The sequence below is a fragment of the Sciurus carolinensis genome, chromosome 19 (genome assembly GCF_902686445.1).
Source record: "Sciurus carolinensis chromosome 19, mSciCar1.2, whole genome shotgun sequence".
Lineage (NCBI taxonomy): Eukaryota > Metazoa > Chordata > Mammalia > Rodentia > Sciuridae > Sciurus > Sciurus carolinensis.
In genome coordinates this window covers 20,097,792-20,110,746 of record NC_062231.1, presented here as the reverse complement: position 1 = coordinate 20,110,746, position 12,955 = coordinate 20,097,792, and the positions used below count along the sequence as shown (strand labels likewise).

At 42.7% G+C, this 12,955-nt stretch overlaps 1 protein-coding gene across 1 annotated transcript in view; it reads right to left on the bottom strand.

Annotated features, from left to right (window-relative positions):
* Positions 1–10,964, bottom strand: part of Sumf1 (sulfatase modifying factor 1) — an 83,921-nt gene extending 72,957 nt beyond the window's left edge. Inside the window, exons 1-2 of the mRNA XM_047534724.1 lie at positions 10,698–10,964; positions 1,003–1,176 (exon numbers count right to left, since the gene is read on the bottom strand). Coding sequence (XP_047390680.1) covers positions 1,003–1,176; positions 10,698–10,952 — 429 coding nt within the window. The 5' untranslated portion in view covers positions 10,953–10,964. The remainder of the gene's footprint in view (positions 1–1,002; positions 1,177–10,697) is intronic.
* Between the last annotated feature and the right edge of the window lie 1,991 nt (positions 10,965–12,955).

Sequence of the window (12,955 nt, the reverse complement as noted above, 5' to 3'; positions counted from 1 at the left end):
AATATTCTTATGAAACAAAAAGAACAGGGAAATTTGTTTATGGCAAATATCTACAAAAAAGATTTACAACCGCTTTGTATATTTTAGGAAACTGAAAAGAAATGTGAGAGTGAGTGCAAAATCCTATCTGAACATTATTTTGCTTTTTGCATGCACTCTCAAATTAATGCTTTTAAATTATGAAAAAAGAATGTTGGTGCCAAAAAAGGCAAAAAAGAAAAGACACAAAACAGGAACTCCACATAGTCAAGACAAGGGGAAAGTTTTTGGTAAGAGAAAATTGGATGCCTTTTAGGAAAAAAAAATCTATGTCAGAGCCTCACAGACACACTCCTAAACTGGGAAGCCTCCCCTTCCTGCTCTCGTTCAGGGCACATGTTCACTTCCAGGGCCCTGCTTGGTGAGTCAGTGACCACAGGCTAAAACCTGGAACTGCCACAGCGGAACTTGTGAACCGTGGAGGCACTGGAATAAAGCCACAGAAATGGAAAGCTGCGCTTCTGCATCTATCATTCCTGAAACACATGATGCTTCTGGAACATCCAAACTGCACATTACTGACTGGGAAAGTGGCCTTACTTTATGTGCCATCTGTCATCTCAAAACGTTGAGTGAACAGTCACCATCTCAGGCATGCTGAAGCAGTAACAATATACCTTCGTGGTTCAGAACACAGGCTCTGGGGTCACAGTGGCCAGGCTTGAATCCCAGCTCCATCAATAACTAGCCATGCGACTTAGAACAGCTCGGTCAGAAGGAGGCTTTTCTTGACCTTTTATTTACTTTACAAGGTGAAAATGCTTAGTTCTAACTGAGGGTTGCTACCTTCAGTTGCTACCTGAAGAATCATCAATTGCACAGAGTTTGGGAAGAAATTAATTGATACACATAAATAAAGGGCTAAGCACTGTGCTAAGTTGTCAGTCAATGTTCACTGTTATTTAAAGCATTTCTCAAAGTGATGGAAAAGAACAAATTCCGCCTTATTCCCAACACCATTACCTCTGTCAAGTAGCCAGTGGAGTTCACAAACATCTCGAACTCAGCATTGCTGACTTCATGGGCATCCATGTAAAAGGCATCCACGGTGACTCTCCTCGCAGGGGCTTCCCCATCCTGTTTTATCTGAGGATCGTCTGTGCCCATTGTAAACACTCCAGCAGGGATGGGGACCATCTGCAGTGAGGAGGGAAACACAGAAGTCAAGGATCACAGCCAGAGTGTACCCGGCTAAGGTGTACAGGTCTCAGTCCATAGCAAGTGCACGATGCGTAGTAACCCCCACCACAAAATCACCATAAAATTAGTGGAATCGCTCTGGGCCCCAATGAAGGTGAAAAAAAAAAAATGAAAATTCTTTAGGAAAGTTATCTTTTTAACCCAAATTCTATGCGTCATAAATTTGTGCACAGAATGCAAACAGGGTTAATAGATACCAAATCTGCCAATGGGGAAACCCCAGGGGCTGGGAGAGCACACCACTGTCTTCATCACATAGGTGTATATTTTTGTCTGATATATTTTCATTTATTTCGAATTAAATTTAAAAACAAACATAAAAATGCCATATATAATATCTCCAAATACCCACTACATGACTTTTGCCCACTAAAGATAACAGGAAGGGCTTAGATCACTGAAAAGAAAGTCTAAAAAGTTTACTAAGGGATTATGTTTTGTATAATTCCTTACTAAAACCCAAATTGCAATTACTTTCTTCCTATCTACCTTCACACGTGAACTCCAAACGCCCCGGGAAAAGAGACTGAGACTGCTGTGTTCACAGGTTCACGTTGTATTCCCAGCACTGAGTCCAGGGTCTGGGGATGGTACAGAAACTTTCCAGCTAAAAAATCCAAGTCTAGGAGCTAGGTGTGGTGGTGCACGCCTGTAATCCTAGCAACGGGGGAAGCTGAGGCAGGAGGAGTGAAAGTTCAAGGCTAGCCTTAGCAACTCAGCAAGACCCTGTCTCAAAATATAAAATAAAAAGAGCTGAGGATCTGACTCCGTGGTTAAACACCCCTGAGTTCAATCCCCATCACAAAGAAAAAAACAATATATATATATATGCAGATCCATGCTCAGGATCATGAGTCGTTACAGAAACGCAATTCAGAAACTTAGATTCCACTTCACCCCACAAGGAAGGCTACAACCCAAAAAAAAGACAATAGCAAGTGAAGACGAGAATGTACAGAAACTGGAGCCCTCAGACACAGCTGGTAGGAAAGCAAAATGGGGGCCAGGTGTGGTGGCATACACCTGTAATCCCAGTGGCTCTGAATGTTGAGGCAGGAGGACCGGAAGTTTGAGGCCAGCCTCAGCAATTTAGAGAGACCCTGTCTCAAAATAAAATATGAAAAGGGCTGGGGATGTGACTCAATGGTTAAGCACCCCTGGGTTCAATCCCTGGTACCAAAAAAAAAAAAAAAAAAAAAAAAATGGAATTTAAAATAGTGCAGCCACTGTGGAAAAAGGCAAGCCAGGTCCTCAAGAAATGAACAAAGAGTTAACGTATGATCCCACCATGCCACCCCCAGGTAATTATCTAAGAGAAGTGAAGCTACATCCACATAAAAACTTATACACAAAAGCATTCACAGCAGCAGTATTCGAAAGGGCAAAAAAGTGGGAACAACTCAAAGATCCATCCTCTGATGAACAGACAGCAAAATGTGGCATTCCTTAACTGGGAATAATGCTCAGCCTTAAAAAGAATGGCGTATTGATCCATGCTCCAACATGGATGGATCTTGAAAACGGTACTCTAGTGAAAGAATCCAAAGGCCACATAATGTGTGAACTGCTTCACATGAAATATCCAGAATGAAAATACAGACAGAAAGGAGTTGGTAACAGCCAGGGGCTGCGGGTGGGGTGGGGTAGGAATGGGAAACGACTGCCAAGGAGTGTGAGGTCTCTTTCTGGGATGATAACGTGTTCTGCAATTAGAGGGTAGCAATGGTGTGACTACACCAAAAAAAAGCAGGGATTGGTGCACTCTGAAAGAGTGAATTGTATGATGTGTCAATTATATCTCAATAAAAAGCCGGCTCTCAATCATACCATCTGTCAGAAGCACACTCTGCAGACACAAGGTCTGACTTCTCAATCATGAGTGCCAAGTCACTGCATAGACTGCTCAGCAGCTTAGGAATTGTCAGTCTCTACAAACAGGAGTTCAAATCAAAGAGCAAAAAAACAAAGAAATCAAAGAGATAATTAGTTGAGATAAAAAGAGAGAATATAGCTTAGCAATAGGAGTAGAAGAGTCAGAAAAACAAGACTGGAAGCAGTAGAAATCAGGAAATGATTATCGATTCCACTTTCCTTTCCTACTAACTCTGCTGGTGGTTGCTACAATTCTGTGCATGCATTTCCCAATAAAAATGTTACTATTCTCATCTATGTGAGTAAGAAGCATACATTCATCCAATGTTTTACTATTCTAAGAAATCATCTGTGGTTACTTCTGTCCCCTAACTTCAACATACACAGGTCACCCAGTCTTTCTGATTCTCCTATGTATATCTCCCTGGCATCTCTCCCTCTTTCCTATTCCCAGGTAACTGCGGAGGTCTCAGAGTTGGTCTACTTGTCTCAACCTCGTTCTTTCATAATCCTCCTTCCTTCTAAATCACCCACCTCCCATTCAATCATTCATTCAGCAAGTATCAAATTCCTATGAAGGGGGCTGGGGTTGTGGCTCAGTGGCAGAGCGCTTGCCTAGCACATGTGAGGCACTGGGTTCCATCCTCAGCACTATATCAAAATAAATAAAGGTTAAAAAAAAAATCATTCCTTTAAAAAAAAAGTCCTATGGAGTTTTCTGCAAAACTCAAGTCTTCTATGTCCAGCACAATTTATAACAGCTCCATAACAGAGACAGGCTAAAAACAACCTAAATTAATGAACATTAATTGTGGAGTCCTTAAATGAAATGTGGGCCATCCAGAAAATGGGAAATTAAGCTGCCTTAAGAAAAGAAAGAAGAAAAGCAGCCACAGTGGTGTACACCTGCAATCCCAGGGACTTGGAGGCTGAGGCAGGAGGATTACAAGTTTGAGGTCAGCCTCAGCAACTTAGTGAGACCCTATCTCAAAATAAAAAATAAAAAAGGGCTAGGATGTCTCTAGATGTGCTAGAACAATCCTGGGTTCAATTCCTAGTACCACAAAAGAAATAAAAGAAGAAAAAAAGGAAAATTCTAACATTTATATGAAGGGATCTCAGCAAGATAAAGAGCTATGTGAACAAAGGACATTGCCCAATAATAGTACACAGGATGTGACGTCATTTGTAAAAAGAGGTTGTAAAAAGAGGTTGAGAGAGAATAAAGACTCGCATATTTTTGTATTTGCTTACATTTGTAGAACGGCTCTGAGAAAATACACAGAAAATGCACAGGGTGGATGTCTGAGGGGAAGGTTAATAGATGGGGGAGGGGCTGGGGCTGTAGCCCAGTGGCAAAGCATTCGTCTGGCACGTGAGAGGCACTGGGTTGGAACCTTAGCACCATATATAAATAAACAAAGTAAAGGTATGCTGTCCATCTACAACCACAAATTTAAAAAAAAAATAACAGATAAGGGGAAAATTTCTCACTCTTCACAAATATATATTTTTAAATTTTTTTAAAACCATATAAAAGTACCATCTATTTAAAAAATAAAAGAAGCGTCAACCTGATCATACCATCTTCTCATTTAAATTATTCAGGAATTCCCATGACCTTTCCAGGGTAAAGCACCTGAATGTCAGGATCTAACTTCTCTCCACCTCTCTTGTTCTGAACTCCAGCTGCACTTCTTAAGCCACTCTGGCTCTCTGTAAGTGCGTCACTGTTCAAGGATCGCGTCCGGGAGGCCGTTCCTGCCTACACCCCCTCCCTGGCTGGGTCACAGGTACACCACTTAGGTTCATCTGATGTAAGCCTCTATCTATCCCAACAGTTCTCTCTCTCAATATCCAAGTTACACAATTTCATCCTCCCTAGATCCTAAGTCCACTGGGAACCAGAAATAAAATTTTCATTTCTATATTCCCCAACCACTAGCAAGGCTTGGTAGACACTAAAAAATCTTTACTGACTGAATGAGTGAGATCAGGAACATAACGAGGATTTATTATTTGAATTATTCATAACTATAATTATAGAAATTCTATTTCATTTATAACACAGCCTCAGACATGGGTGACATGTCTCTGTCGCAGTGAAGCCTGTGTAACAGTCTCAGCTCAGGGGCTGAGGTAGGTTGCCCCATTATTCTTCCTGTTGTCTAAGTGTCCGGGACACAAGATTCCACAGTCCTTAGAAGTCAGAATTTTAAGCAGTTTTACAAAGGAGGAAAACTGAGACCTGAGGCAGAATTTCAAGAATATTCTTAAAATGATTATTAAGAGGATGTACTAAAAGGTTCCATAAAGGACTTAAAGAAAAAAGCAAGCTTTCCGGCAGCAGGCAAGTAGGCCCTGTAATGAGAATACTTGTCCATCCCTCGGCTCAAAGACAGGCCCACAGCAAGTTCTGCCTGTTGTGCCTAATGGGTTTTTACAATTACCTAATTTTTTCATCCCCTCCTGCCTCAAGGTGAATACCAACAAAGCTAATACCATCCCAACCTCCACTGTGAACTACTGGCCTAGTTTCTTTTTCTTCTTTCATTAAGCATCAGAGATAGCCAGCACCGAACAGACCAAGTTTCCTTTCTGGAGGTTATAGATAAAATAGTTCTGGACTGTTCAAATTTCTAATCTATACTGACGAAGTAAAGTTTTCTGTCCTACAAATGTTAAATGTCACTCTGGTAAAACCCAGAACGGAGGTGTTTCAATCTTCAGGACTCCCAACCCAAATCCAAAGGCCACTTTAATTGAGCCTTTACGGAAGGTCCAGAGTCAATTTGTTCCCCCTTGAGTCTAAAGGTGAGTTAACTCTTTAGCCACACCACAGCTTCTGCCACTGCCACTCAAGCCAGAAGCCTAAGTGAGGCCAAGGATGGCTCTATTATCGCCATGAATGGGCTACACACACAGGCCAAGTGCAATGGGTATCTAGCTTTAAAAATTTTTTTTTAGTGCTAGGGACTGAGCCTAGGACCTGACCCCATGGCTAAGCTACGCTGCTAGCCCCTACTATTTTTGCCAGCTCCTCTACTTCTTGTGAAATCACCCAGTCCTTTTTGAAAACCACTTCTTTCCAAGCGTAGTGGCATGGGCTAGTAATCCTAGTTACTCAGGAGGCTGAGGTGGGAGGATCTCAGTTCAAGGCCAGCCTGGGCAGTTTAGTTTACCTGCCTCAAGTTAAAAGGGAATTGGGGACATAAATCAGCAAAACAAATCAACAAGAGGAAAAAAAAAAAAAAAAAAAAAAGTCTGAGAGGGAAAAAAAAGAAAAAAAAATCAGAAAATCACCTTTTAAACTAAGTACATGTGGCCTAAATGGGACTGGATGGCCCTGCTCCACATCCTAGCACTCAGGCCGGTCAATCTAGCATTATTTTTACTTTTTCTTGATTTGTGATGATGGATACTAGGAATTGAAACCAGAGGCACTTTACTCATTTCACCACAAGCTATATCCCCAGTTGCTTTCATTTTTTTTTTTTTTATTTTGAGACAGGGTTTCACTAAGTTGCTTAAGGTCTCACTAAGTTACTCAGGCTGGCCTCAAACTCACAATCCTCCCGCCTCAGTCTTCCAAGTTACTGTCATGCACCACTGCACATAACTCAGCATTCTTTTGACCACCAAGATGTAACTAGTAATAAGCCCGTGACCCAATGAAAGTTCATCTCAGAATGTCTGCTGGAGCTACCAGGAAAGAGGAATTCTTTCTTCTACAACTAGTTCATCAGTGGGAAAAGAGACATTACCTGAAGGTGAAGATAACACAAAAGAAAAAAGAGCCAAGGGGGGGCTGGGGAGATAGCTCAGATGGTAGAGTGCTTGCCTTGTAAGCACAAGGCCCTGGGTCGATCCTCAGCACCCAAAAAAAAAAAGAGCCAAGGGACAGTCAGAGAGGCTTGGAGACCTTCCTGATGCCTTGGATCTCACTGTGTCTGGGGCCAAAGCAACTCTCGAACTTCCCAAGTATATGAGTCCACAAAGGGTCCTGCCAATTTCTTTTCTGCTTGAACTAATTTGGCTTTTTGCTTTTATTTTTCATTTGGTTGGCTGGTTTGGTTTGGTACTGGGGATTGAACCCAGGGGCATCTTAACAGTGACCCACATCCCCAGCCCTATTTTATATTTTAATTAGAGACAGATTCTCAATGAGTTGCTTAGGGCCTCACTAAGTTGCTGAGGCTGGCCTCAAACTTGTGATCCTCCTGGCTTAGCCTCCCCAGTGGCTGGGATTACAGGTACGGGCCACCACACCTGGTTTATACCAGTTTTAATTATCATTTTTTTTCCACTTACTCCTCTAAGAGTTTGCCTTGCACAAAAAAATAAAATGAGGTCATATGCAACTCTTTTTGTGTAGCTCTTCTTCCTTTTCCACTCCTCAAACTTAAATGCTAAAGGCAACGCAGAAAGTCAGGTAAATAAGAAGAGAAATAAGCTCTCTGGATCTGCCTACAAACTGGCCTTACCCATCCACACAGAGCTTATCTGTTTTTACCATTCTCTCACCCTACTGCCTCCACAGACATTAATCAGACTTGGAATGACATTCAAAGTTTCTTCCATCTTGATGAGGCCTCAGTTGCCTCATCTGTAAAGTAGGAGACACAGTAAGTCAGGATTCTTGGTAAGATGAGTACAACAGAAGTATATTTTACAAAGATGTCTTTAAAAAGTATCTCACAGCCTTTCTTCCCCAGGTAGTCTTTCAATATTGTATCCACATAAAAGGCAACAGGTCATTCAAGGAATTGTTACAGAAGGTCTAAAATATGTGAGGTACTTATGCATATGGAGATTAAAACAGGTCTAAAAGTGCCTGCAACATACAATGAGGTAGACAACTCTCCCAATAATACTAAACTAAATAGATAAGTTGGCATCAGAAAACAACAGAAAAACATGCTATGGAAATTTAGAGGAAAGAAAAACTTATTTTTGGAAGGAAGGTCTCACAGAAGAGATGGCCATCAACCGTGCTTTCATTATGGGCTGCATGACGCCATCAGAAACGGCCTCGGACTTCATGCACACACACAGGCACCGCACACAAGTTCGGCATCTCATGATCCTAAATGCCTTTTAAACTCCTTTTCTAAATGATCCATGAAGATTAAAACATCGTGCCACCTTGTTACCAAAAAATAAGTGATTTGGAAAATTGTTAGGATAATCTTCTCAGTAAGAACTGTATTTTTAAATATATTTTTAATTGTTGACAGGCCTGTACAGAGCGACATCCCCAGCCCAGAATTGTATTTCTTAACCAGAGGGAATTTAAGCCAAATGTTATAATGTATATTGTTTCCCAAATGATTCTTACTACCATACTCTCCAGTGAAACTGTAAATTTCTTGAGAGTAAAGCCCAGTGCTGTTTACTTCTTTGGGTCCCTCACTTTACCAAGTGCTCATTAAATCAATTAAAATGCAAAAGAGGAAAAAAAAAAAAAAGGGATTTGCACCTAAGAAGTGTGGCATTCAAAAGTGTGAAAAATGTCACTTCCAGGAAACCTGAAATCATTTGCATGTCCCCAGAACACATAAGGCTTCCTACATAGTTTTGGGCCAAAGCTATTCTCCTTGGAATGTCCTTCAATCTGACCCTCCATCCCTAGCTCCTGAAAATATCTCCTCCAAGGCCTAGCTCAAAAACCTTTTTAAAAGGCACCACTTGTCATATTCAAGAAGCAGGAATCCCCTTTTCCTCTCTATGTACTCTGTATATTACATAGTATCATCCCTATATGCAAATTTATATTTATATGCAGTCTGTGTGTGCGCACGCATGCACACACATTTGTGAGTCTGAAAGAATGAGAGACAGAACCTGCCAGAGTGGAAATACAATGAGAGTGGAGAACAGGTCTTTTTTTCTGTATACCAGGCACACACAACAGGGTCCTATATGTGTACCAAACAAACATCGGTTGAATCAAACAAACAGAAAACCAAGCAGAAAAGAAAAACTACCACTATGATCATTTGACTCTCCTGCAATATCGTACTTCCTACATTTAGAATAAATGCTGCCAGAATTAAACCAGTCATCTGCACATAAGCTAAAACGTTTAAAAACAAGGAAAACAGAAGAAGAACTACCTCCCATGAAGTCACTGGCCTTGAAAACAGTTACTTCAGGATCAATAATTAGGTTGAGAGTCTTGAAAGTCTATAGACTGTGTTCTCATCAACTATTAATTTATGAATAGCTTGGGATGCCTCCAAACATTACAGAAAGTGAATACAAAAGACTGGCCAAGGATGACCCATGCAATATTCAGTTAAGGGCACAAAACCACTCTGCAGGGATGAAAGATGTGTATCTTGTAAGTTTAATTCAAAGACAATGGTGACCCACACTGCATTCTGGAACCTACAGGAAGACAGAGCACATAAAAAATGAGAAATGTTCAGTACTGGCCAGAAGTTTAGGGACGAAGTTTTGAGACAAACCAACATGCAAATAAGACAGCTGGCCTGTTAGCTACAGAACAGATCAATAGAGGGGCTTTCTCCTTAGAAAGAGGAAGAGATTACCTGTTAGCATGTAACTTAGAGGGGGTTAAAATCAAGCATGGACAATGTAAACTAACAGTAATCAGGACCTCCCACCACATGAAAGGTAAACACCAATAATGAGGGCCTTTCCCTCATTATCTTTAAAAACATTTTAAAGGCCAAGTTGTCAACCTCCTATACTCTGTACCTCAAAGGCTACATCACTGTCCTAACCTCCACCACCTTGTGTCCACTTGAGGACAAATATTGTTCATAATTGTTATGTCAAAGTAAACACAGACTACTGTGACAGCATATGGAAATAATGAAGGGGAAGGAAGAGGAGGAGGTCAGGTAAGACCTGCCATGGATGCTACCTCTCACCGGAATGCTGAATATTGGCCAGAATTAACCCAATGGAAAGAAAAATAGGATGGGGGGGGGGGGAACAGGATATACTAGGTATACAAGAAGGGGCACTGGGTTCGCCTCAGATGTACCAGTATGCAAAGTCGCTGGCAGGCAAAACCAGTACCAGTGGTTACTGCTGTTATTCTGTATATACCCTAGCCCCTACACATCCGGGCACTGTGCAAGAGGTACCAGGTAAATAAAAACAACAAAGCAACCAGTGGGCTTAGTCCTTCCTCGTGTTCAACCTGACAATAAACTGCACAAGCCCTTGCCCTCAAGAAGCAGCCCATACTGGAGGCGACTGCACATTACAGTACAGTGCTGGAGACACGGGTCCTAATTTCTCCACCGTTAGCAAGAGAGGAACTGAGATTTTGAACCCGAACTTATCCGACTTAAAATCTTAGGTCCTCCTCCAGAGGACGGCGGGAGGTGCGGGAGCGGGCGGGCAAGTTAACTCCACAGCCCACGGCCTCGCGGAGCCGGCCGAGGGGCGGGCAGGACGGCTCCCCGGGCGAATGGGAGCGGCAGGTGCGCGGCGTGGGTGTGGCCACCACCTCCACTCGCCTTCCGGTCACCTTCCCCTCGCCGCGCCCCTCGCGACCGGGCTTGGGAGCCCGGCAGTCCCCACCCGCCCGAGGGGAGGCGAGGGCGCACCTTGGCGGGCGCCGGCGGCCGCTCTCCCGGGAGCGCGCTCGGGGCGTTCGCCTCCCGCGAGTATCGGTGCGCGGCTGAGGCGCTGCCGGGGGCGCCGGGCCGCTGAGGCGTCCCGCAGCCGCACGCCGCGCCTGCACCGGCCCCGGCCTCTTCGCCCCGCGCCGCCCGGCACATCAGCAAAAGCAGCGGCAGCAGGAGCACGCGCCCGAGCGCGGCGCAGCGCCCGCCAGCCGGCCCTCGTGCGGGCGCAGCCATGCTGTTCCAGGAGCCATGTGACCCCGTGGGTCACGTGGCCACGCCCTCCTTAAAGGGGCCGCGTCGGCCGGCTGGGACGGCGGCGCGAGTTGCGCTCCCCGCCTTTGTCCAGGTACTGCGTGGAAGCGGTCAAGCCAGAGAACACGACACGACTCTGGTACTCAAGGTCTTCCTCACACCACCGCCCATTTATGATTTCTTGGTTGAAAAACCATACTCCTCATTTACTGAGCCTTGGCTGAGGAATCTCAGTGACTCCTCACCATGATCCCGTGAGCTTGGGTTCCCAGATTTTGCCCGAAGGCACATGGCAGCCAAGTGTCAAGAGCGAAATTGAAACCCAGGGAGTCTTGAAACTTGCTAGAGTTTAACCATTATTCTCTACTGTAGGCAGTTCAGTAAGTTGCCCCTGGCAGGAAACAGATGTTGAAAGATACCAAACTAAGAAGAGACGGAGTTAGGGAAATCCAGACTGGAACGTGCACACACAGTAATCCCCAGTTTTATCCCAGACCAGCAACATCAGTGTCACCGGGTGAGTGAGTAGAAGGGTAATCTCACAGCAGTGGGTGTTTTAACAAACTCTAGATGATTCTAATGTACATCAATTTTAAGAAGCCCTGTTCTGTTTTATGAGCAACAAAATGCAAAATTAAAACAAGATGAAAGGGAAACTTACTGATTAAAACTGACCTAGCAATAGTCTGTCGTGGTGGCGCTGTCCCAGCTACTTGGCAGACTGAGGTGGAAGGATCACCTGAGTCCCAGGAGTTTGGAGACCAACCTGGGCAATGTAGCCAGACCCTATGTCAAAAAACAGACAAAACCAAAAACGGCACCCAACTGCAACACATGAGCCTTATCTAAATAATGATTCAAACTGCTGATATAAAATTCATGTATATATTTTATATATATGTAAGTTTGTTATATATATATATACATATTAGTTGTTCTTGGACCTTTGTTTTCTTCTGAACCTTTATTTTATTTACTTATGGACTTTTATTTACTTATATGCAGTGCCTCACACAGGCTAGACACACATTCTATCACTGAGCTACAACCCCAGCCCTGCTGATATGAAATATTTTGAGATACTTCGAATATCTCTTATCTGGAACACTTGGAACTGAAAGTATTTCAAGTGTAAGATTTTTTTTCCAGTTTTGGAGTTCTTGACTTCACAGGTAGAGCATCCCTAATCTAAAAATCCAAAATCTTAAATGGTCCAAACTCCAAAACTTTTGAGTATCACATTTAACACTCAAAAATCTTCCAATTTCACAATTTTAAATTTTTTTTTCCTTCTGCAGTGTTGGGGATCAAACCGAGAGCCTCAAGCATGCTAAGCAAGCACTCTAACACTGAGCTACATCCCTAGCCCTGAATTTTGGATTTTTGAATGAATTTTAATATTTTATTTTTAAAAATTTGCCCACTTAATCAAATTATGATATTAAAAAAATAATTACTGTAAATTTGTTTTAGGTTTTTAGGAGTATTAACAGTATTTGTGGCTGTGTTTCCTTAAAAATCCCTTTCTTTAAAAAAATATTGCTATCTTAGAGGTATATATGTGGAGTGAAAGATATGTCATGGTGGGGGTACTAGGGATTGAACTCAGGGACACTCAACCACTGAGTCACATCCCCAGCCCTATTTTGTATTTTAATTAGAGACAGGTTCTCAAGAAGTTGCTTAACCCCTCGCTTTTGCTGAGGCTGACTTTGAACTTGTGATCCTCCCAAGCCGCTGGGATCACAGGCATGTGTCACCGCAACTGTTAGGTATGTCACTGATAATTTGTCTCCCAAAAATTGGGTGATGAGATGACTAGCTAATTGGCCATGAGTTGATAACTGTTGTAGCTGCTTAATGGGTATCTGGGTGTTTATTGGATTATTCTTTCTGCTTAAATATATATTTGTGTTTTTTTTTTTTTTTTTTTTTTTTTTACTCTCAAGCCCTTTTCTCCTCATTGACTATTTTACAGTGGTTTG